The sequence below is a fragment of the Ictidomys tridecemlineatus genome, chromosome 6 (genome assembly GCF_052094955.1).
Source record: "Ictidomys tridecemlineatus isolate mIctTri1 chromosome 6, mIctTri1.hap1, whole genome shotgun sequence".
Lineage (NCBI taxonomy): Eukaryota > Metazoa > Chordata > Mammalia > Rodentia > Sciuridae > Ictidomys > Ictidomys tridecemlineatus.
Window position 1 is genome coordinate 9,291,447 of NC_135482.1, and position 24,949 is coordinate 9,316,395.

The 24,949-nt window shown below is 50.2% G+C and overlaps 2 protein-coding genes and 2 long non-coding RNA genes across 7 annotated transcripts in view; 2 read left to right on the plus strand and 2 right to left on the minus strand.

Annotated features, from left to right (window-relative positions):
• The window catches only part of Eif3l (eukaryotic translation initiation factor 3 subunit L), a 30,939-nt gene extending 28,364 nt beyond the window's left edge, over positions 1 to 2,575 (minus strand). For both annotated transcript variants that reach the window (XM_078052769.1, XM_078052768.1), the window contains exons 1-3: positions 2,442 to 2,575; positions 1,878 to 1,926; positions 506 to 716 (exon numbers count right to left, since the gene is read on the minus strand). In XM_078052769.1, the coding sequence (XP_077908895.1) occupies positions 506 to 716; positions 1,878 to 1,926; positions 2,442 to 2,474 (293 nt within the window). In that variant the 5' untranslated portion in view covers positions 2,475 to 2,575. The remainder of the gene's footprint in view (positions 1 to 505; positions 717 to 1,877; positions 1,927 to 2,441) is intronic.
• LOC144378522 (uncharacterized) lies at positions 2,508 to 7,267 on the plus strand. The gene is made up of 2 exons (XR_013440269.1): positions 2,508 to 2,624; positions 6,415 to 7,267. It is a non-coding gene; the product is annotated as an uncharacterized LOC144378522 (long non-coding RNA).
• Positions 7,268 to 7,627: 360 nt separating this feature from the next.
• On the plus strand, positions 7,628 to 18,586 carry Ankrd54 (ankyrin repeat domain 54). 3 transcript variants are annotated; one of them, XM_040278210.2, is made up of 8 exons: positions 7,628 to 8,077; positions 10,608 to 10,655; positions 13,913 to 14,011; positions 16,028 to 16,094; positions 16,602 to 16,649; positions 16,724 to 16,848; positions 16,995 to 17,102; positions 17,463 to 18,586. In XM_040278210.2, the coding sequence occupies exons 1-8, from the start codon at positions 7,744 to 7,746 to the stop codon at positions 17,468 to 17,470; spliced, it is 837 nt and encodes a 278-aa protein (XP_040134144.2). In that variant the 5' UTR covers positions 7,628 to 7,743; the 3' UTR covers positions 17,471 to 18,586. The 3 variants fall into 3 exon arrangements, with proteins under 3 accessions (XP_040134144.2, XP_005322321.1, XP_040134148.1); XM_005322264.5 differs by having other exon boundaries at positions 7,631 to 8,077; positions 16,023 to 16,094; XM_040278214.2 differs by having other exon boundaries at positions 7,937 to 8,077; positions 13,918 to 14,011; positions 16,023 to 16,094.
• A 3,091-nt stretch (positions 18,587 to 21,677) lies between these two features.
• Positions 21,678 to 23,984, minus strand: LOC144378521 (uncharacterized). The gene is made up of 2 exons (XR_013440268.1): positions 22,618 to 23,984; positions 21,678 to 22,442 (listed from the first exon to the last, which is right to left on the minus strand). It is a non-coding gene; the product is annotated as an uncharacterized LOC144378521 (long non-coding RNA).
• Positions 23,985 to 24,949: the final 965 nt, after the last annotated feature.

Genomic DNA, 24,949 nt, shown 5'->3' on the forward strand with positions numbered 1-24,949 from the left:
TAATAATAATAATAATAAGCACAGTCCCCTCAAAACTGCTTTATAGCTTGGTTTATCCATGTATCAGCTGAAAGGTTATATAGTTTCGAAATTAGCTCTGGTGTCAAGCCTATGCAGGTTCAAAACTCAGTAGTACATCCACTTAACTAGCAATGTGACTTATTTCTGTCCTGTTTTCCTAACTCTAAAATGAGAAAAACCATAATATCTACTTCATGGGATTACTGTGACATATAAGTTAGTAAATACAGAAAAAGCACTTTGAATATCAATCTATACTGATAATATATGCTGGTATTATTATAATTATTAGTAATGACATCATTTTAAGCCTTGTGTAAGTTTCTGGGGAGACAAAGTCCAAATGAATAACATGTCTCTAGGCCTAAAGAATCACAAAAATCCCCTGAGCCTTCTTCATAGAAAAATGATTATAGAAGACCCTTTGCTGTACCAATAGACTAGTCCCTCCCAGAAAGAGGTCATTTCAGCTAGTGGCCCATACCTGTTCTCATAGATGTCCTGGATCTCATACACCTTCTGGTCAATGACATCGCTGGAAACACGACTGGCCTGAAGCTCGTACACCTTCTGATCAATCAAATCCGAGACAGTTTTGTGGAAATACTGGATGAAATTTTTGATCACTTCAGGGATCACTTGATAGGTCTGCTGTTCATACTGACGTTCATAAGCAAGGTCCTGCTTTGGATCCCCTACAGGTTGGACACAATTGACTTTTCAGAGCACTTTCCAAACTCATGTGTCATGGAACACAAGGGCAAGACCACCCTACAAACTCAAGTCTATAAAAACCAGTATAATTTTGGGCTGGGATTGTGGCTCAGTGGTAGAGTGCTCGGCTAGCACATGGGAGGCCCTGGGTTCAATCCTCAGCACCAAATAAAAATAAACAAAATAAAGGTATTGTGTCCAACTACAATTAAAAAATAAATATAAATACAAAACAGTATAATCCCCTTTTAAACAATCAGAGACACAAACCTGCCAAGTCACTTCCAATTCCACTGCCCTTTAAAATTACCATTATGAAAATAACAATGTAAAGTTACTTCTTACTATATTTTGTCCCTAGAACCTAAAAAGGTTTTAAGGTCTGGAAATTTATCTGTCTTGCATGTAGATATACTTTTATGTGGAAGATCTGTGTGTGTTGGGGGAGAGGGGAGACACTACGAAGTGGTAATAGGTATTTAATATTTTTTGAATAAATAACTGCTATCTCTAACTAAATGCCTTACAAGTTACTAACTTCTCTCTGCTCAGCTGTCATCTTTAGGAGACAAACTGAGCACATATAAATGTGCATATTAATGCACATGCTTTATAGAACTGGATTGAACGAAATATTTCACATAAAGTACAAAACATAAAAACATAACAGTAAGTCAAGCCAAGTCACTATAACATTTCAGGAAACTTCAAAAGCCTCAAAAGATTTAACTTGGGCTTAGTTTGAATCACTCAAAATTTCATACCAAGATTTTCTTCTTTGGGGGCGGGGGGTGCAGATCAATGGTATATTGTATATTTAATATGCACAAGGCCCTGGGTTCAATCCCTAGCATCAAAACAAACAAAACCCCAAATGATTTTCTTTTTCAGCTAATATTATAAACAAGGAAACCACAGCTAGGTCGGTAATCTTTTTCTTCTGAGACCGAACTGGACCACAAAAAAAGGGCTGTTTTATTAGGCTCTACACAATCCCTCCCACTGAGGGCCAATGACTGACTCCAAACCTGGACCATCAAGAAGCACTTTTTAACACGTGTGTGTCAGTGCTGGTTCTGAGACTCTCACAAGGGTGCCAATCTCTGAGCGTACTGAACTAGCCAGACAAACTGTGGCCTCACCTGTGTGCATATCATAGTCTCCGGGGTAAGCATAGGGATCATAAGCAGCCTGTAAGGGAAGAGACAGTCAGGACAGTCACCCTCTGGTGAACCAAATGCTCGGCCTAGCGTCTATGTGCCAAAGCGGGCTACGGGTACAAAGGCGTATAAGACAGGACACAGTCCCCACTTTCCAAGAATCGCCATGCCTGCGAGAAATGGGAGAATAAACCGGCCGTGGGCGCAAGGATCGGAGCAGAGCGCCAGAGGCGGCGGGCGGCGGGGAGTTCAGAGCAGACGGAGCCCAGACCGAGAGCTCGGTCAGAAACTCGGCAGCGCGTCACCCGCCCTCGCCCGGGTCTTGGGACAGAGAGCTAGCGGCTCGAACACGCGAAATGGGCAGCAGGGACAGATCCATGACGGGCCGGACGCTGGGGGGGGCAGCACGGGGCCATGCAGGAGGCAGCCGGCGATGATGGCCATCCGCGCGGACTCCCGGGGAGGCCCAGATACCGCCACGTTCCCGGGCATCCGGGGAGCCCTGACCCTGCCGCCGAGCCCGCCGCGCGTTTACGACCACGTTACCTCAGACTCGTAGTCATCAGCCGGGTAAGACATGACTGCGGCGCTCGCCAACACCACCGGAAAGCGTGAAAAGAGCGGTCCGCGCCTGCCTCTCCAAGGCCGGAAGTCAGACCCCGCTCGTATAGCTGGGAAACCGGAAGCGCTCCCGAGCCAGCAGCATCAGGATGCAGCCATGATAAGAAGGTGAAAGACTCTTAAAAGTCACCTAATTTTCTTTAACTCTTCAAATAGAGGCCTTTAAAAGAATGTAACTCTATAGTACTGGTGAGAATTCCGAAAAAAGAGCATGACATAGTTCCGCAAAGAACAGGCAAAAAGGAATCGCAAAGAATGCCACACAAAAAATGGCTGACAGCTTCCTCCGGCGGCTTCTCGCGTGAAGGGAAATGCAGCCGTAGGGGGCCTAACCTTAGATTTAGGTGTAATCGGTTTGCCTGCAGGAGAAATATCTTCAAAAGACTAAATTTAGCGGGTGTAAAAGCTGATTCTCGGATCTATGCAGTGAGAAGGTAGTGAGAAGGCATTTAGAGCCCCCCCACGCACCAAATTCAGACACTAAGGTTGGCAGGCAAAATTGAGGCCAGCTGTGGTTCAAGTCCTCAGACCTTGGCGGCTCAGGAGAGCTCAGGACCTGTTTTTTGCCCTTGAGGTACTAGGTATTGTACCTGTGGCCTCGCACATGCTAAACCACACTCTACTACTGCACTACATCCCAATCCTTTGTTCATGAATATACTAAAAAGGAGTTGTGATGGTGGAAGAAGTTTTTCTAAATTATCAAATTCATTTTTTAAGCTAAAATGCTAGAGGAAAATGTAACTGGTCCATTTTATGCTTTAAGTATAGCCCTTGCTGCTCGGTCAAGGTAATTTATTTTTAAGATGGACATGTTTCTCTTCCTCTCTCTTCCCCTTCCCTAATTTCTCCCTTCTCCTCCGTAATCTTGGGAGAAACAGGATTACCTTTCTTCCCCATTCTAGGCAGTGTTATCCGTTCTTGAGCGCACAGATTTACGGACAGCATTAGAATATCTAAAAAATGACCATATTTGTCCCCAGCCCTGAAAAAAAATAATAGTTAACATGGCCAAACTGAGGTTCCGATTTTCTGCTCCTCCCTCAGTTTTCCAGGTAATGAAAACTTCAATTTCTCAGCTGCTCAGACCAAAACCTTCACAGCCATCCTCCACCTGCTTCCTTTTTCATAGCCCACACTCAAGTGCATCTGCAAATCTTGTTGGCTCCACCTCCAAAATAGTTGCAGACTCTCAGTCTTACCACCTTGTCTCTGTCATTCTTGTCTGAGCCCCATCATCTCACCTCTATTGTTGTAACAGCTCCTCACACTTCCTGCTCCCAATTCTCAACCCATATTTGTACAATTGAATTTGAGTTGACATTTATGAAAGAAAAGTGGCACAGAACTGATCACACACACTAACACCTGAGATAAGAAGCGGGTTTATTGTTAGGAGCCTGACAAGTCTGTTCTGCACAAAGCAGAACAGCAGCATCAAGTGTTAGAGAGCCACAGCAACTCCCCCATGAATGTTAGCTTCTACAGGCTAGAATCATGGCTGTGGCACAATAAGCATCCCCTGATCTTGTGGAAGGCAAGTTTGTTTCTTAGGAACTGAGATGGGCAGTTTTCTATCTCTCAGAAGAGGGAACAAGGAAACAGACATGTCCCTTTATCTTCCCAAGGAGAGAACAGGGAAACCAGTGTGTCCCCATCTCAGGGGCTGGTAAGTTGTCTCCTCTCTCCCAATGAGAGAACAGGGAGAGAACTGCACGGCCCGTCTCCAGGCCAGTAGGTTTTATCTCAGGCTAGTTTCTATTTCTTGAGAATAAGAACAGTATTCATAAGTGGGGGTGGAGGAAAGGAAGATGGTTGCAATTATGCTAACAATTTAGTCCATTGATTGGCAGCACATTAAGCCAGCTTGGCTTAGAAATGCGACTTTGACACAAAAGCAGACCAGATGGAACCCCATTACAGACCATGAAATGTCTGATCACAGGGTGTTGGATTTTGCAAGGTTCCCGTGTTAATGGGAATCCAGGACTTCAAAAGGGTGGAAACTGAGCAGACGAAAGCTCTTGGAATAGAGGATTTAGCAGCTGAAATGCTGCTCGGTTTCTCTTGATCTTCTTTTGCCTGGGGTTTGAGGCAGGAAATTGTCTGACTTGGGAAAGTCAGGCATATTTCACAGTCTGCCTGGATTCATTTCAAGCTCCATTTCCTATATGCATGAGATCAAAGTCTCCAACATACTGCTCTCTTAAATGAAAAGCTTGCTGTAAACCTGACTTCCAAACAACCCAAGCAAGATCTTTCTCAAAATAAAATTTAAGGACTGGGCTGCAGCTCAGTGGCAGAGCACTTGCCTAGCATGTGTGAGGCACTGGCTTCTATCCTTAGCATCACATAAAAATAAACAAAATAAAGGCATGCTGTCCATCTACAAATAAAATTTTTAAAAAACTTTAAAAATAAATAAAAATAAAATTTATAAGAGGGCTAGGGGTAAATGGGCATGGTGGCACATGACTGTGATTTCCATACAGGAGGCTGAGGCAGGAGGATCATGGCTAGTCTCAGCAACTCAGTAAGGCCATAAGCAACTTAGCAAGACCCTGTCTCAAAATAAACAAATAAATAAATGGCAGAGCATGGTGGTGCATACCTGTAGTTCCAGGAGTTTGGGAAGCTGAGGCAGAAGGATCAAGAGTTCAAAGCCAGCCTGAGCACTTCTTCGAGGCACTGAGAAACTCAGCAAGACCCTGACTCTAAATAAATAGAAAAAAGGGCTGGGGATGTGGTTGAGTGGTCAAGAACCCCTAGGTTCAATCCCCACTAACAAAAAACAAAATAAGGTAGGAATGTAGCTCAGTGATAAGAACACTGGATTCAAGCCTCAGTACCCCCCACTGCACAGTGAAGTCAGGAAATAACAGTAGTTTACCTGTTTGTTTCACTTTTCTGAGCATCATCTCACAAACTCCCACCCACCAACTTTATTGCAGTTTTATGTTACAAATCAGAACCAGAAGCATTCTCAGGGATCATCTGCTATATGAATCATAGGGCAAAATCTCCTTTTTCGGGGGTGCCAGGCATTGAACCCAGGGGCACTTAACCACTGAGCCACTTCACCAGCCCTTTGCTTAGGGCCTAGTTGCCAAGGCTGTTCTCAAAATTGTGGTCCTCCTGCCTGAGCCTTCCAAGTTGTTGGGATTACAGGCGTACACCACCACACCTGGCTCATAGAGCAAAGTCGAAACTGAAGCCCACTAGGTGTTAAAAGGGGCTGTGTGATGGCAGACTGTTTCCTGACTGCATCTCTGTGTGGAGCGGTACACTGAGGCTTCAACCCAGTGCTCTATCACTGAGATACACTCCGAACCTTTTTTAAATTTTGAGACAGGGTATTGCTTAGACTGCCAGAAGTCAAGTTCACAGGAGGCTTTTCATTTAAGAAAGTAGTCTAGCCAGGTGTGGTGGCACACGCGTGTAATTCCAACAATTTAGAAAGCTGAGGCAGGAGGATCACAAGTTTGAAGGCAGCTTCAGCGTTTAGTGAAGCCATGAGCAACTTAGTGAGACCTTGTCTCAAAACAAAAAATATTTTAAAAAGGCTGGGGATGTTGCTCAGGGGTTAAGCACTGGTAGGTTCAATGCTTACCCCGCCTCCCCCCCCCAAAAAAAAAGTAGCATCCTAGAGAAGACTATGGCGTCTCGACGGGTCTAGGTTCAACTCTCAGTTCTTCAACTTTCTAACTCTATCCTGATAGAGCTCAGTGTTTTCCTAGCATGCACGAAGCCCAGGGTTCAATCCCCAATACAGAATGAACAAAAGAAAAAAAATCTACCTGTTAAATCCCTAGAGATGGGAACTAAATGATATAATGGGTGTTAAGTACTTAGTTGATGGTACATTTTCAACAATGTTTGTTTCTCTGTTTCCTTCTAGCTACAAGTGGAGTTGGCGTCTTAATAATATGAGTCAGAAGGGGAAGGTTCAAATGAACACAGCATTTTTTTCCCCACGTCTGGATAACGATAATTCTCACAATGGTGTTCTGTAGGCACCACAAAATCTGGAAATGATTCTCCAATCGTCAAAGAAAGATTGCATTTTAACTGTGTGGAATGAAACGGTTTACATTTGGGAAGAAATTTTGCCTCTACACAGACCTCCTCACTTGAGAGCTGGGCCTCAGCTCCTCATTACTAAACAGGAATGGTGTTGTTTGCCTACTTATAGAACTGTTGGTGGAGTACAGGTTGTGAGACATCTTAAGTGCACCCGGGAGATGCCAGATGTTGTTAAATGCATCCTTAACTGCTTTGCTGAACTTGTTTCCGGGACTCTGACTTCTCCCGGTGGACTGTGAGCATCACGGGGACACCGGCCTGATCTGTGTCCAAGACCTGGCGTGGAAAAACACCTGCTCAGTGACTCTCTTGGACGGAGGCGCTACTCTGATGTAAGGCTGCTGGATTGTGATTCTAACCCTGCGATCAACCCTGGGGTGACCAAACGAATCCCGGCGGAAGGAAATCTAATAGAAATAGAAGCTATTACTCCGTAGTTGGGGCTAATATCTCCAAATTTTAAACATTTTTTACTTTTTTCACTTATTGAGACACGGTTTCGTTAAGTTGCCAGGTTGGCCTCGAACTCGGCGATCTTCCTGCCTCAGTCTCCCCGGTAGCTGGGGCTAGTGCCACAGCGCATGGCAAACTTGAATGTTTTCCTTTTTCTACTTATATTTTCTGGGAAGTTCTTTTTTTCCTCTCATTTAAACACGCCTATAGCTACACGTAGTGCGGCTTCTTGACTTTCCTTCGTGATTGGCTGCAGATCACCTTTCCGTGATTGGCTACGACAGCTGCCGGTTTCTTTTCCATGATACGACAGGGGAAATGGGGGGGGGGGAAGAGGGTCTTAAAAACCTCGCCATTTTATTGGCTCCGGTAGGTACAGACGGCGGGGGCCCTAGGCTTTCAAATTTATGATTGGTTCTTATATCCGCCAGTCATGTTGCTGGAAATCCCGTCCAATTATCTTGCTCGTACTATGCCCTCTCTGCCCGATTGGCTGGGAGGTGCAGGTTGGAAGGATCCTCATTGGTCCAAGAGCTCCAGCTTGTGAGCCCTCCCCTCGCCCGGTTGCCGTGGTTGCAGGCCCGGCCCGCCTGCTCGCTCGCTGACAGCCAGACTTAGGGCGGAGGGAACTGGGTCCGTTGGTCGGTCGGGAACGAGGCTCCAGCGGCCAGGCCCGTGCGGAGCCGTTACCATGGCAGCCGCCGCCGGGGGCGCGGACGACGGTCCGCGCTCGGGCCGCTCGAGCTCGGATGGCGAGTGCGCGGTGGCGCCGGAGCCGCTGACGGAAGCCGAGGGCCTCTTCTCCTTCGCCGACTTCGGGTCTGCACTGGGCGGCGGCGCGGGCCTCCCAGGCCTCCCGGGCCGGGCGTCCGACGGGGCCCAGTCCCCGCTGCGCTACCTCCACGTCCTGTGGCAGCAGGACGCGGAGCCGCGCGATGAGCTGCGCTGTAAGATCCCCGCCGGCCGGCTCAGGCGCGCCGCCAGGCCCCACCGCCGGCTCGGGCCCACCGGCAAGGAGGTGCACGGTGAGCGGCGCGAGCGGCCGGCTCTGCCCAGCCGCTCGTCGCGGGGGACCTGGCGCGAGTTACTAGCCCCTTAGAACCGACCTCCGACTGCCCCTTCCCGGCAGCTTGGAGTCCTCCGACGGCTGGCTTAGAGCCCAGGGTGACCCTTCGGTCTCCTTTGATAATAATTATTATAGCTGCTAAGGACTTTTTCTAAAAAAAGTCTTCCTGCTCGGAGCCGGTCTCTCCAGACTCCCCACACTTGATAATTCCCGAGAAGAGATTTTCCACGACTGCGGGGTTTATTAGTAGATAATAATACGGGATTCTGAGAATACTTTCATCATCAGAGAGAGGGGAGGCTAGAGCCTACAGCTAGGTTGTACCTGCTTGCTTAAGTGCACAGACCTGGATTGGACTCCTCTACCACATTCAGTCTTTTGGGCAAACTACAGGCCTTTCCAGCCTTGGTTTTCCCTGTGTAAAATGGGTATAATACCTGCTTTACAGGAATGTTGCAAGAGCCAAGTAAGGTACCAAATGTATAGCTCTTATCCTGGCTTTGTTGTGTGCTAAACACTTGGGGTTACACATGGTCATTTATTTATTTTTTGTAGCACTGGGAGGTGGAATCCAGGGCCTTGAGGCAGGCTGTCTATCACTGAGTACATCCCGGCTCCTAAATCCTATATTTTGTGTGTTTTTGGTGCTGGGGATTGAACCCAGGGCCTTGTGCATGTGAGGCAAGCACTCTACCAACTGAGCTATATCCCCAGCCCTAAATCCTACATTTTTGACCCATGTATAGTGACCCTCTGACCATTTGACTTTCTTATCTTCATAAGGAGATGTATTAGATCAAGACAGACCCTCTTGACTGATTCTTTGTAATCCTCACTAGAACTCCTTGAGAAACAGAAATTGTGACCATTTTAGTGATGAGGATCAGAGAAATTTGTCTTCCTCCAGGTCATGTAGAAAGTGCCTGTGCTGATATTAGAACCCAGGTCAGTCACCGTTCAAAACTCCCACTCTCAGATGTCTACCATATTGTCTTCTACCTTTTATGAATGACACTGAAACCAGGCCCTGAGAGAGTAATAATATCGATATTTAGGATCTCCTCAAACAAGCTATGATTAACCCATTTGTTGGTGTTGTGAAAATTAAAGAAGTGCGGGACATGGTGGTGCACACCTGTAATCCCAGTGACATGGAGGCTGAGGCAAGAGAATTGCAAGTTTGAGGCGGCCTTAGCAACTTAGCCAGGCCTTAACCAACCCAGTGAGACCCTGTCTTAAAATAAAAAATAGGGGGGCTGGGGATGTGGCTCAAGCGGTAGCGCGCTCGCCTGCTATGCGTGCAGCCCGGGTTCGATCCTCAGCACCACATACAGACAAAGATGTTGTGTCTGCCAAATGCTAAAAAATAAATATTAAAAAAACTTCTGTCTCTCTCTCCCTCTCTCTCATTCTTTAAAAAAAAAAATTAATAAATAAATAAATAAATAAATAAAAAATAGGGGCTGGGGTTGTGGCTCAATGGTAGAGTGCTCGCCTAGCACGTGCAAGGCCCTGGGTTTGATCCTCAGCACCACATAAAATAAAATGAAGATTATTGTGTCCAACTACAACTAAAAAATAAATATTTTAAAAATAAAAAATAAAAGGGGGCTGGGAATGTGGCCCAGTGGTTAAGTGCTTCTAGGTTCCATCCCTGGTACCAAAAAAAAAAAAAAAAAAAAGGAGCTATATATATTATGAGGTACTACATGGATGTAAGGATTTGTTATATCTGAGTTGCAATTTTTCAATCATTTCTCTGATGATGAAGGCATTGATTTCTATTAGCTCTAATATAGAAGTAGTATCATTAAAGGGGAGTGTGTTTCCATTTGGGAATTACCAAATTTAGGTAAGTCATTGGGAATGACCTGTTTGGGGAAAGGAATAGAAGATGATTGGTGTAGTCAGTTCCCAAGAACTTCCACGTAAATCACCTCATTTTGCATTTGCAGCCATTTTGAGCTGGCAGGGCAACTCACCCTTGTTTTGCAGATGATAGAATGAGGAAAGGCCATGGGGTGTTAACCAGCTCACTCAAGGTCAAACCCAAAAGTCAGAATTGCTACACAAAGTGGCCTTTGCTGTGGCTGAGGTGCGGTTCAAGTTTCTCCTTGTTCCCCTGTGGTGTTGTGTACCCTGGCACCTTTACTTCCCCTTTTTTTTTTTTTTTTCTTTTTGTTACTAGGGATTGAACTCAGGGGCCCTTAACCACTGGGCCACACCCCCAGCCTTTTTTATATTTTATTTAGAGACAGGGTCTTTCTGAGTTACTTAGGGTTTCACTAAATTGCTGAGGCTGGCTTTGAACTCGAGATCCTCCTGCCTTAGCCTCCTGAGCTTCTGGAATTACAGGCATGCGCCACTGCGCCCTGCTGTTTCCTTTAGATACTGTGGTGGTTAAAGGGTGAATTAAGGAGGAAAACTAGTAAGCCCTCCTTGTAAGTCATGACTATTTTTTTAATGGGCACTTCTTATTCTCGTCACAGCTTTGAAGAGACTGAGGGACTCTGCCAATGCCAACGATGTGGAAACAGGTGAGTGTGTGCTGTGGGTCCAGCTCCAGGGACCTGTGGGCTGCTGGGGAGGGGAAGGGCCAGGAATCAAAACGCGCCAGTTGGCCTGTTATTCGTTCTCTGGCTTTGTAGTCATTTTGAAGAAAGTAAGACAGGGCTGGGGATGTGGCTCAAGCGGTAGCGCGCTCGCCTGGCATGCGTGCGGCCCAGGTTCGATCCTCAGCAACACCACATACCAACAAAGATGTTGTGTCCGCCGAGAACTAAGAAAAAATAAATAAATGTTGAAATTCTCTCTCTCTCTCTCTGTCCCCCCCTCTCTCTCACTCTCTAAAAAAAAAAAAAAAAAAAAAAAAGTAAGACAGCTTAAGTACTCACTCCCTTTGCCCCTTGTCACCTGGAACCGCCTGATCATGGCATCTTATCACCCTGTGGGTCCTCTGTTGCTGGGGACCACGTCTGCTTTTGCACCCAGCACAACTCCTAGCCAGAGCAGGTACTGTTTTGAACTTCAGGCTAATAGGAGTGAACTTACCTGCCAGGTGCCATCTGCCACCTCCAGCTGCTCCATGAGACTGGATCTCAGATCAACTTGTGTGGTTGACAAGGCATGGGCAGGGCCCTCACAGGACTCAGGGGACTGCTCTCCTGTGTTCACTAGGCGGTGGTGGCAGCAGCAGCAGCATGGAAGGCATTTAGACAGCTTCTAGGACAGAAGTTGTTAACTGTGTGCACTGGCTTAATTCTCCCTATGAGACAGGGGAAAGTGGTGCATTAGTTTTCTATCTGCTTTAACAGAGTACCCAAATTTAGTGGCTTAAGCCACATGAATGTATTTTCATGTAACTCCGTAGGTCAGCAGTCCAACCCAGGTCTCACTGACCAGGCTAAAATCTAGTGCCAGCTGGGCTGCATCTCTTTCCAGAGGTTCTGGGGAAAATGTATTTCCCTGCCTTTTCCAGCTCCTGGGGGCCCCTACGGTCCTTGCTTTGAAGACTCTTCTACTGTCTCCAACTCCAGCTAGGAAGAGTCCTTCTAACCCTCCAGGTTCTCTGATGCTTGAAGCAGGGAAAGATTCTGATTTTAAGGACTCACAGGTGATTAGATTAGACCTGGATAATCCAAGATAATCCCTGCACCTCAAGGTCCTCAGCCTTGGTCAAATATGCAAAGTCCTTTTGCACACCTAACATCTACAAATTCTAGGGATTAGAATGGGGCATCTTGGGGGACCATTATTCTGCACATCATTCTGCTTTGGTGGTAAGATGCTGTGGTCAGCAGCTCAACTGTGAGCACCGATGACGAACTGTGGGTCACAGGCGCCCACTCGCAGCAGGTGTGAGGGCAGGTGTTGCCCTACGGGCTTCAGACGCTCCCCCTGCTTCTGGAACGGCCGTGGTCAGCAGGTCTAGCAGCTGGAGGGGTTTCAACTCTTCACTTTGGTCTTTTTTCCATGAACTTTAATATTTTAGAATATTCAAGCATCAACCTAAGATAGTTCCTCAATGAAAAACAGTAACCATTGTGTTTTTTAATATCTCCAGTGTATGACCAGAGAATGTTTAATAACACCTCCCACAGAAAGTTCAGTCCATCTTAAATCAGGTGGTTTTAGTACTTTGAAAGAAATTCTGTAATTTTCCATTCAGAGCCTGTTAGATTTACCTGAAGGACTCAATGGTGTTTTTCACCATTGCTTTTTTTTTTGGTACCAGGGATTAAACCGAGGGGCACTCAACCACTGAGCCACAACCTCAGCCCCTACCCTTCTTTTTAGTTGTAGACAGACACAATACCACAATACCTTTATTTTATTTATTTATTTTTATGTGGTGCTGAGGATTGAACCCAGCGCCTCACACGTGCTAAGCAAACGCTTCACCACTAAGCTACAATCCCAGCCCTTTTTTTTTTTTTAATATCGTATTTAGAGACAGGGTCTTGCTAAGTTGCTTAGGGCCTTGCTAAATTGCTGAGACTGGATTTGAACTTGTGATCCTCCTGCCTCAGCCTCTGGGCTGGGATTACCGTTTGCACCACCGAGCCTGGCTTCACCGTCATTTTCATGGCATTCATGGTGAGCATTTTCTGTTCGTTCTGAACATGTTGGGTTTTATAAAATTTAACAATTATAATGAACATACAGTTTATATCCTGTGGTTATTGTCAAGTCATAAATGATTTTCTATGAGTTCCTAATCACTTAAAGTATGTTGAGGATGAAAATAACAGCTGCACTTAAAATGTTTCGGAAGTTATAAAAGCATACAAGAAAAATATCCATACTGTTAGCAATGGATCTGATTGCTGTTCACTTTTTTTATAATTTTTCTTTTTTTATATATTTTGTTAGTTGTAGATGGACACACAATATATTTATTTTTATGTGGTGCTGAGGATCAAACCCAGTGCCTCACACACATGCAAGGCAGATGCTTTACACTAAGCTACAGCCCCAGCCCTGCTGTTCCTTTTTTTTTAATATCTTTAATTTGCTTATTTATTTTTATGTGGCGCTGAGGATGTAACCCAGGGTCTCACATGTGCGAGGTGAGTGCTCTACTGCAGAGCCACAATCCCAGCAGTGCGCTTGCATGCACACACACACACACACCCTGTTCATTTTTTATGGTGGCCAGGATTGTGGCTCAGGTAGAGCGCTTGCCTAGCACATGTGAGGCACTGGGTTCAATCCTCAGCACAGCATAAAAATAAATAATAAAATACAGGTATTGTGTCCAACTACAACTGAAAAAATAAATAATAAATAAAAATATTTTGTTGGTATCTGTCCAGTTCCTTTTCCTGTGCATAGAAATTTTCTTTTGGGGGGCTGGGGATGTGACTCAAGTGGTAGCATGCCCGCCTGGTATGCGCAAGGCACTTGGTGTTGATCCTCAACACCACATAAAAATAAAATAAAGATATTGTGTCCACCTAAAACTAAAAAAAAAAAATTTTTCTTTACAGGTTTAAAACGGCTATGTACACTTTTTTGTAGCCCATATAATATTTTGTGTATTATAAACATGGTCTATGTAACCATTTGTTTCATCAAAATGCAAATATCTCACCAGGTATAGTCGCACACACCTGTAATCCCAGTACTTAGGAGGCTGAGGCAAGAGGACTGCAAGTTCAGGGCCAGCCTCAGATATTTTAGCAAGGCCCTAAGCACTGTCTGGAGGGACCCCAGCGCTGCTGTCCCCCCCCTGGGAACTGAAGCTCAGCTAACACTGCTGCTGTCCCCTTCCTCCCCACCCTGGTGGTGTCAGTGCAGCAGCTGCTGGAAGATGGCACGGATCCCTGTGCAGCTGACGACAAGGGCCGCACGGCTCTCCACTTTGCCTCCTGTAATGGCAATGACCAGATTGGTGAGTCCTGGGAGGGCCTGGGACTGGGCGGTGGGGGGAGCTGCCGCCTGCACAGCGGGGCCACAGGGGGAACCCGACAGGAAGGAACCTGGCACCACAGTCCCCTGCCCCTTCACCTTTGGAACCAGCACTGCCAGATGGGAAGGACCATGAGTGACTCCGAGGGAGGAGTCCACGGGTGGGGACAGAGCCCTGACAACTGGCAGCTTTCCTTGGAGGCAGCAGGATGGCTGTTTGTGGTTTTAAATGTGGCGCAGCTTCAAACAATGAACCGCGCCTGTCCACCCCCGTCCAGTCATCAGCTGTCTCAGCTCCTGGCAGCCCCACACCCTGTCTAGATCCCACCAGGCTCTCACCCTGTCTAGACCCCTTCCCTGCCGACTGGGCTGGGCTGCTTTTGAATTTCACATGAACAGAAGCACACAGCCTGCCCTCCTCTGGACACACCCTCAATGAAAGTTACATGGGGGTTGATCCAGGCACAAATGTTGTGCAGGTCAGTAACTTGTCCTTTCTTGTTCTGGTTACTACCTGGCTGTGTGCTCTTCCCCAGTTCACCCGTTCTGTTGATGGACATGTGCATGGTTCCAGGTCTGGGCTATTGAGAATAAAGCTGCATTCAGTGGCTGGAGCGCTTGACTCTGCAGGGTGCAAGCCCTGGAGAGGGAGTGGAAGCACCAGGGTGGACATACCAAACTTTTCCCTAAAGTGGACGTCCCAGCCCCCCTCCCCCTCCTGCCAGCAGTGTCCCACATTGTCCCCCTCCCTCCGCATGCTTACTGCCAGTTCTTTTTATATGTTAACAGCTCACAGTGGTTTAGTTTGCATTTCCCTGCTGACCAGTGATGTCAAGCACCTCTTTATGTATTTACTGGCCATTTGTAGGTCCCCTCATGTGAAGCATCTGTTCAAGTATTTTTGTCTATTTTCTAAATAAGTTTTAGACATTTTTATATGAAATTTTATTCTCAGCATTTTAAAAAATGATATAATTTTATTTTTAAAATTTTAGGCATTCTTTCTATATTCTAGGTATGTATCCACTATTAGTGCCCTTCTCTCTGAGTTTATCTTTCCCTTCCATGGGTGGTATCTTTTTTGGGGGGATGGGTAGATATTAGGATTGAACCCAGGTGCTTTATCACTAAGTTACATCCCTAGCACTTTTAACTGTTTATTTTGAGACAGGGTCTCCCTAAGTTGGAGAGACTAGCCTTGAACTTGTGATCCTCCTGCCTCAGCCTCCCAAGTTTCTAGGAACACATGCATCCACATAGCACATACCACTACCTACAGAGCTATATCCCCAGCCATGAGTGGTGTCTTTTAATGAACACAAGTTCTTAATTTTAATGAATCTAATTGATCAGTCTTTTATTTTTTTATGTTTAGTATTTTTGTGATTTTTACAAAATTTTAGCCTATCCCAGGGTCATGAAGATATTCTCTGGTTTTCTTCTAGAAGCCGGGCTATTCCACCTCTCACAGTTAGGTCTGTGGTACCTCTGGAATTAGTTTTTGTGTATGGTGTGAGGCTCAGTCCAGTGCTCCCACACAATGTCCTGGACCCAGTTGACCTTCCTGGGTATCCAGTAGGGTAACTGGCAAACCCTGGCAATACCACAGGCACCCCTGAGGTGACCCGAGACGTCAGGAGGGGATGTCATTCACTGAGCTCAGCATCCTCAGTTGGCCTATTTCTCACTGTGGCACTTGGTTAAGGGAGGAGAAGAAAATGACGTGGGCAGCCTTCTCTAGTAACTTCCTGACCCCTAAAAATAGCCCCCTCGCACCTGTGTGTGCTAAGGAGCCCTCCTGGGATCTTGAGTTCCCGGATCTGAGGGTCCTGCACGTGAACCCCATTGAGGGGTGATGAAATGAATGAATGAAACAACATAGGGAACCGGGTTTGCAAATTCAGCATCCCACACTGAGCGAGCCTCAGCCAGCCGAGGGGACTGGTCCAGGGCGGGGAAGCCGCTGACAGCTCCCTGGGTTTTCCTGTTTCTAGTGCAGCTGCTCCTGGACCACGGGGCCGACCCCAACCAGCGAGACGGGCTGGGAAACACGCCGTTGCACCTGGGTAAGTCCTCAAGTGTCTTCAAGACACCTGTATTAAGATACATCCTACTGTCACGTGTAACCAAGAAGAAGAACAATAAAACCCTGTGTAGCACCGACAGGCTCCTGAGATAGAGGGTCTGGGGTCCTGCTGGCTCCCAGCATCAGGGGACAACCTGAGCGTCCAGGCCCCACTTCCCAGCAGCCTGTCTTCCGTAGACCATCCAGTCCCTCTGCAGTTGGCGGTGCCCTTGGCAGAGCCCATGTAGCAGCCTTGACCTGCCAGCAGCACCTGTGGGAGTGTCGGGAGGCCTTGGCCTCACTCTGGCCTTGCTGCTGACAGGTGGCTTGTGAGGCCTCAGTTTCCCCAGCTGCACAGGGAGGGAGGTGGGCCGCGTTGCCGAATGCTGCCCATCGGCTGCCCTGGGGACACCTCGTGGGAGCTACAGCTTGGCACAGGCTCACTTGGAGCCACAGCCCTGACCCCTGCACCCAGTGCTCCCACTCTGACGTCTCTGTTCCTCCTTAGCGGCCTGTACCAACCATGTCCCTGTCATCACCACACTGCTACGAGGAGGTATGTGGTCCCCCCTCCTGCCCCTCCTCCCTCCCCCCCACCCCCAGTGTGCTCACCTCTGCCTCTCCCCCCAGGAGCCCGTGTGGATGCCCTGGACCGGGCTGGCCGCACGCCCCTGCACCTGGCCAAGTCGAAGCTGAACATCCTGCAGGAGGGCCATTCCCAGTGCCTGGAGGCCGTGCGGCTGGAGGTGAAGCAGGTGAGCCTGGCCTCCTGTGCCGAGTCCAAGGCCTGCGCAAGCTCTGGGCAAGGCCTTGCTCACCACAGACACCCTGCCTCTGGCCTCTGGGCCCCTGGATCATCTCGAGTTAGCCCCAGGTGGCTCAGCCAGCCCCCCTCTTCCAGATCATCCACATGCTGAGGGAGTACCTGGAACGCCTGGGGCGGCACGAACAGCGGGAGCGGCTGGACGACCTCTGCACCCGCCTCCAGATGACGAGCACCAAAGAGCAGGTGAGCACCTTAGGGGTCCAGCCAGGTGTGGCAGCCTTGACGCCACTCCAGCCCTGCTCCAAGGCCGCCAGACCCTCGTATCAGAGAGAGGCTGTGCCTGTGGTCACAGCCTGCCATGCCCTTCCCAGCCTCGTCCCCTTCCTTTGAAGGTGCAATGGCTGGGATGTGTTCCCCAGCTGTGCTCTTGGTGGCAGCCTGAGGCCACCTAGTGTCAAGGATCAAGCCCTTGGTAAATTGTTCCATAGTCAAGAGAAGCCTTCAGGTGCCCTGGAAGGAAAGGCAGTGCCCGGGGTGGAGCCTGTGGTACGGGGAGGCCAGGGAGCCTGGCGCCTGGACCAGAGCCTGGGTCTCCTCCTACAGGTGGATGAAGTGACCGACCTCCTGGCCAGCTTCACCTCCCTCAGTTTGCAGATGCAGAACATGGAGAGGAGGTAGCGAGGGAGGCCCCCGCTTCCTGCTCTGCCACTGTCCCCCGCCCCTCTGATTTCTCATTACAAAGAAAAGCCCGGTTTCTGGGACTTTGAGCTACACTTCTCTGGTGAGGACCTTGACCTCGCCCTCAGGGGCCAGGGGCAGAGATGTTCTCCCCACAACCTCAGAACTGCTCCCAACCACAGTCTCTGTCCCATCTCTGCGGGCCAGGACCACAGTCCCTAGCTGCTGCTCCAGCTCCCACGGCACCGGCCAGCTCTGCAGCCACACGCACACGCTGGCCCTTCATGCTGTCCTGGTGGGCCTCACGCATCCCAGGGCCTCCCGGGTCCCTGTCCGCCCCGAGGCCGAGCCTTCTCTATGCACCTTCCCAGCCTCGGGCTTGTTGCTGTCAGCTGACTTGGGGCAGGCACCCTCAGGCACCCCCGGCCAGCAGGCTCCATGGGGGCCCTTGTCTGTCCCTGTACCTTTTTCTGGTGCTTAGTTTAGGCTCATCCTGACTTACAAGGAGACAGTGCAGGGAGTTTTCTGGTTGGAACAGAGGGTTGGTGACATCCAACAAGGTTAGGAAGGACCCTGCTGAACCCAGAGCAAAAAATCTCCACTCCTTGCCCTCTCGGTCACTGAAACACCAGGAAGGTAAGACGGCTCTGCAGCCTGGTTGTCCTAAGCTGATGGTAGCCCAAGGGGCCCAGGCCTCAGGTCAGGAGCCTGCGGACAGGTTTCGTGGGTGCAATGGAATCCAGGGTCTTTACCGAAAGCAGTGATCCCAGACCACCCAGGTGGGCCGGGTACCATCACAGAGATCCTTATAAGAGGGAAGCAGAAGGTGAGAGCAAGTGGGTGTGCTGACGGAAGCAGGACGTTGAAGAGGGAAGGAGTCGAGAAGGAGTCACAAGCCAAGGAATGCAGGCCACCTCCAGAAGCCATGGACTCTTCCCCCAGACTTCCAGAAGGATGGCGCTGCTGACACCTGGACTTTAATTCAGTGAGACTGACTTTAGATTCCAGCCTCCAGAACTATAAAAGAATAAATTTGCATTCTTTGCTCAGTGTGTGTGACTTGCTGCGGGGTCCCGGCACACCAGTGCTGTAGGCTGTAGCCGAGGCTCGGCCAACCCCAGAGGCCTTCATCCTCCAGGCCCCACCCCACTGTGGACAGGCGAGGCAGGGATCTGCTGTAAGAAACCAAAGACCCCTTGGCCTGCCCCCTCCAAGGAGGCATTTGGCCACAACTTCAGGTGATCAGGCCGCAGCTCGTCTGGCCTGCCCACTTGCCCTCTTGCCAGATTAGAAGCCCTGACGACTTTCAGAGGCCCCAGCTTGGTGTGCTTCAGGTCTGAATTGAACTCTGGGACTCAGCTGCTCCTCAGACCCTGGAGGAAAGGGGGTGTGAGGTACTGGCCAAGCCCAGAGTTGCCCCCAGCAAGCTGTGGGAGGAGAAGCCAAAGCCCATGTTGGCAAGGCCAGGGAGTCGGGGTGCTGTGGTCCCCAGGAGGGGAGGCGGGGGGGGGGAGGGGGAACACTAGGTTTCCATGGATCTCAGGCTGCTGCAAGCACAGTGCAAAGCCGCGGGTCAAGTCGTGGTGGGAGTGGCCTTTCTCCCTTCTACATTCAGGTGACACTCTGCAGTGAGCTTGCCTTTTTCCAGGGGTCCCCTTGGACCTTGGCCATGGCTCAGGGTGGGCAGGGCAAGAGGGAGTGGACCTCGATCAGTGAGGCCCTTTCTTGGTCCCAGCTTCTCTAGGCCTCCTCCCCCCAGGCTGACCATTCCATAGAGTTGAAGCACAAAGGCCGCTGAACTTCAGGTGCAGGGGGTTCAGTTAGGGGGCCCTTAGGAAGGCCTGAGCCCTCCTGTAGGCTGCGCAGACAGGCCTGAGACCAGTGACACCACCTTGTACCTGCAGAGTCGCTCGTGCTAGGACCTCGAGACTGCCCCAGGAGACTGGGCACGTTCCGGGGACAGCCTGACACTGGGAGTGACTGACTGACCCCTCACAGTCCTGGGCCCTGACAAGCCAGGCCCAGCAGGGACACCAGGGCAGACCTCCTGCTGCATCTTCCACCTGGAGCCCCAGGTGGCAGGAGAGCCAAGGCAACACCTGTCATTGTCCCACCCCTTCCAGCCACACCGTGCAGACGGTGACAGAGGGCCTGATAAGTCAGTTATTAAACACGCACCAGCCAGCTGGCCAGCCTTGCCAGAAATATCCCAGCCAGGTTATTTCAAATAACTTCAAATCTGACTGAAAAACCAGCCAGATGAAGTCGGCTCCAGACACTGGAGTGAGTCAGAAAACACCCAAGTGGTCCCGAGTGCTGGGCAGGGCGGGCAGGGAGGGCAGGAGGGCACGCGGCCTTAGGAGGGTGTCCTCAGAGTTAGTTCGTTGCCAGCTGCTCTGCAGCTGCTGCCCTCATGGCAGTGGGTGGGGCAGAAAGGAGCTCCCAGGAGCTGAGCCCCCTCTGGTGAACTGCCTCACACCCCCTGGGTCATCCGTGTGAGCCCTGTGTCCTAGTTGGGAGTGCTCTAGGTGGCCTTGCTGCCACTTAGAGGGAAGCAGGTTTGCCAGGGTCACCTCACCAGGTTGCTGGAGCTAGAACCTGATCCACCCGAAGTCCCCACTGTTTCCACCATGTTGGCCTCTAGAGCCCTCTCACTCGCCGGGTGACATTTGCTCACATGCAGGGTGACATTTGTTGAGTAACTCTGTGCCCTTTATCCAAGCCCTTTGGTTTAGTATTTGCAATAAGATGTTGTCACCATTTTATGTATCCTTCCTCTTGGAAGAAAGAGAGAAAGGAACTGGCTTGAGGTCAGGCAGAGGTGCCTGGGCCAGGTTGAGCATTCTTTCTGCCAGGTTTCCAAATCCCAGGGTCCCCAGTGCTTCTGGGACATACTTGGTGGGGACTGTAGGACTGTGCTAAGTGAATCCCTGTCCCTGTGATCATTCAGTGTTCCAGACAGGGAGGGTCTGACCCTTCCCTGAGCACATGACACCCCATACTCAGGGGACAAGGCAGGCACCTGGGCACCTGGGGAAAGAGAATGATATGAGGTGACGGAGCTGGGGTGGATCTAGAGCGGTCCCTGATGATCTTTGGTAGGTGGGAGAAGGGACAGTCTGAGCCAGGCCTAGGTACCCAGTAGGCTGAGAGGCTGGCTAGGTCCTGAGGTCTGAAGTTTCCCCACAGGCAAAAAGCAGATAAGGCAGGCTGACACCTCCACCCTGGGGGCTAGATGCATCCTTACCCCAGAGCAGGTACCCAATGCTCCAGCTCTGGCTGACCTCAGTCTGGGGTAAAGCCCCCCTGGAGAAAGTCCTCCCCACCAGAACAGTCTGCTCCCCAGACTGCATCAGACCCGGAGTCCACCCTGGGTAAGGAGGCAGACGATGTCTGGGGTAATCCCAACCAAGTCCCTCACCAGGCCTGGGGTGCACACCTGTAACCCCAGTGACTCTGGAGGCTGGGGCAGGGGGATTGCGAGTTCAAAGCCAGCCTTAGTAACTTGGCGAAGCTGAGCAATTCAGGGAGACCCTGTCTCTAAACAAAATATTTAAAAAGGGCTGGGATGTGGCTCATGGTTTAAGTGCCCCTGGGTTCACACCGCAGTACCCCCCCCCAAAAAAAGTCCCTCGCTCTGGGTATTATAGCCCCTAGCTCCCATGCTAGCCCGAAGCTCACACTGGAACTTGGGGCCTGCAAGAAGATGTGAGCAGCTCACATTGTGAGGAGAAAACAGGCTGGGCAGGTAGGTAAAGGGGGCTGGTAAAGGGGTCTTGCCTGGCACCCCAGACGAGGACTCCAGGACTCTCTTTTTTTTTTTTTTTTTTTTTTTTCAGAGAGAGTGAGAGAGGGGGACAGAGAGAGAGAGAGAGAGAGAGAAAGAATTTTAACATTTATTTATTTTTTCTTTTTTTTTTTTTTTTTTTTTTTTTTTTTTTTTTTTTTTTTTTTTTTTTTTTAAAGAGAGAGTGAGGGGGGGGAGAGAGAGAGAGAGAGAGAGAGAGAATTTTTAACATTTATTGTTTAGTTCTCGGCGGACACAACATCTTTGTTGGTATGTGGTGCTGAGGATCGAACCCGGGCCGCACGCACACCAGGCGAGCGCGTTACCGCTTGAGCCACATCCCCAGCCCTTATTTATTTTTTCTTAGTTCTTGGCGGACACAACATCTTTGTTGGTATGTGGTGCTGCTGAGGATCGAACCCGGGCCGCACGCATGCCAGGCGAGCGCGCTACCGCTTGAGCCACATCCCCAGCCCTCCAGGACTCTCTTGTGCTGTGCCCACAGAGCAGCCACTCTGACCCATGTGAACTTGGCAAATTTCTGTGGCTTTGGAAGCCCAGGGGGTTGGTCCATGTCACACAGGCATTTGTGGGTAGATCTGCCCAGTGGGCAGAGGCAATGGGTTGAATCTCCTCAGTTGGGCTTCCATGGGATAAGGATGAACAGACAGGGAGCCCCCAGGTGAAGGTTCGCCTCTGATGAGACTCCGCTCAGACAGAGCTCAATTCTGCAGGTCACTGAGACCCAGGGAAGTCACAGCTGGAAAGTGCAGAAGCCAGGATTCCAACAGAGCATGGCTCCAAAGCCAGGGCTTCCCCCACACGGTCCTGCCTCTGAGCTGGCCTCCGGGCCCAGGTTCCCTGAGCCAGAGCTTCCCAGCACACGACCACCAGAGGACCAGGGGGGCCGGGCAGCCTCAGAGCACCCAGAGGCACTCCACCCTGGTGCTGGCTCCCTTCCTCCTGCTGCAGCCTCACCCCCCTACACAGGCCACTTAACTTGGCACCAAGCAAATGCCTCAGGCTGGGCAGGTGGCGCTCCCCGGAATCCCAGCTACTTGTGTGGCTGAGGCAGGAGAATCTCAAGTTCAAGGCTAAGTTGGCAACTTATGGAGACCCTGTTGCAAAATAAAATATAAAAGACCTGGGGATGTGGTCCCCTGCCTGTGCCTCAAGTGTCACCCAGGCATTTTGGACTCATCCTTGTTTCCTAAGAGGGGAACTGACCTTGAGGACTCCTGAACCAGGCTCCCAGTAGCCAGCAGCCCCCCCATGGCCCTCCCTGCACCTCACCTGTGGCTGGAGGGGAGACCTGTGGGCCTGGGCTTCTCTGCAGGCCGAGAGCCCCTCCCTGTGGTGTCCCACTTCCTTCATGCCTCCAGGGAGCAGCTCTTCTGGGTTTTCATGGAGTCCTGTTCAGGGCTTGCCCTTCCTTCACAGCTGATTTGAATGTACTTTTCCATTTCTATTTATTTGCACAATTAAAGTTAAAAATTAAATATTAGCTGGGTGCGCGGCACACACCGGCAATCTCAGTGGCTCAGGAGGCTGAGACAGAGGATCATGAGTCGTTCAAAGACAGCTTCAGCAACGGCGAGGCGCTACGCAACTCAGTGAGACCCTGACTCTAAGTAAAATACAAAACAGGGCTGGGGGTGTGGCTCAGTGGTTGAGTGCCCCTGAGTTCAATACCCAGTACCCCCAAAAAAGCTCAGTCCAACAGCTGGAGTCCTTAAACCAGAAACAGCTTCACCTGTGCTCCGCCTGCCCCCCACCCACACCATTCTGCATGCAGCCAGCGGCTCACAAATGAGGCCTTCATCAGGGCTGAGGCACTGCTGTCCATTAATTGGTTAATTGGTGTTTGTTTCCCAGGTCCACACTCCAGGCTAATAAGTGGCGCTGTTCCTGCCAGCCACAGCAGGGCTGCTTAACAAGGCTCTTCCGGGGCCCTCCCCTTACCTGCCCTAGCCAGGGTCGCTACACAGGGTTGGGGGGGCTCTTCTGCCACTGCTCCCCTTAAAGATCATCCCCCAAGTCAAACAAACCTAAGTTAAAACCCCAGCCCCACCATCCTGGCTCTTTCAGAGTCTCAGTTTCTCTGTCTTCAAATTCTAAGTCAGATGAGACCCGAGTTCAGGGCTACACATAGGCCTCACACCTGGTAAGTATGCACACAGGTACCCCTGCCATGTCACTCAGGCCCCTGGGTCTCCACTTGTCCCACCAAGCTCATCATCTTCGCCCCAATTTTCCCCCTTAGCCACCCCCAGTAGCCCAAGCCAAAAGTCTGGGTGTCACCTAGGACCCCTCTCTCCTTGTCCTCCGGCTGTCTCCAGGCTCCGAGCATTGTACCTCCTAAGTGGTCCACTCACCTGTTCTCACTGCCCCCCACGGCCATATCCTTGGTGATCTCATCTCCCTGGATTCTCACCCAGCCTCCTGCCTGGTCTCCCTGCCATGTCTCTCTCTGCTCTGCCACCCCATGAAAATCAGCCTTGGCAGCCAGAAGCACTTCCCTAAATCTTATCAAGTCACTCTGGTTTACAAACTTTCAATGGCTCCCCATTGCCTTCAGGACAAAGTATGGCCTCCATTTCAGATTAGATTCAGAGTCCTCCATGACTCCTCCCCACCTCTCCCACCTCCCCCCTGTGGGGCTCCCCTACCTTGTCCTTGGCCCGATGCCAGGCAGCCCAGCTCCTGTTTTGTCTCCTCCTTCCCATCTGCCCTGATGAATTTCCACTTCAAGGCTGGATTTGGGCACCTCCAGGGTAAGGCCTCTCCAAGGCTCCATAACCCCCGGACACACCCGGGGGGTGTCCAGATATGAGCGCTTTGGGCTCCTCCCTGAGAAGTTTGCACACACAGGAAAGCAAGAGGGCTGCAGAGTCCAAACCTCCCTCCATTACGCAGGGCTCCTGCTGGAAGCAGTGACGCACACTGTAATCCCAGCAGCTCGGGAGGCTGGGGCAGGAGGATCTTGAGTTCAAAGCCAGCCTCAACAACTTAGTGAGGTTCTAAGCAATTCAGTGAGACCCTATCTCTAAATAAAATCTTAGAAAGGGCTAGAGATGTGGCTCCGTGGTTAAGAGCCCTTGGGTTCAATCCCTAGGACCAAAAGAAGAAGGGCCCTTAGCTGGGCACACAGTCCTGGCTGCCCTATGGCCCCTCCCTGCCTGTCCCCAAATGCAGTGGAGAAGTCTGTGGCTGCAGAAACCGCACCTGAAGTCCCGGAGACGCGGGAGGCTGAGGCTGGCTTGGCAATTAGGTGAGATTCTGTCTCAAGAAAAAAAAGAAAGAAAAGAAAAAAGAACTTGGGATGAAGCTCAGTGGCAAAGTGTCCCTGGGTTCAATCCCCAGAGCTGAAACACAAAATGAAAGAAAAGGAAGGAAGGAAGGAAGGAAGGGAGGGAGAGAGGGAGGAAGGGAGGGAGAGAGGGAGGAAGGGAGGGAGGGAAGAGAAAATGGCTGCTCCTTCTGGATCCCCGAGATGCTCCAGGCTCAGCCATGGACTTGGCAGGTCCTAGACCAGGTCCTTCTCCTGGGCCCTCAGGGCAGAGGCCAGGGCTCACTGAACCCCTTCCCCAGCGCCACTGCTTCCCTTGCTCTCTCGTGGCCAAGC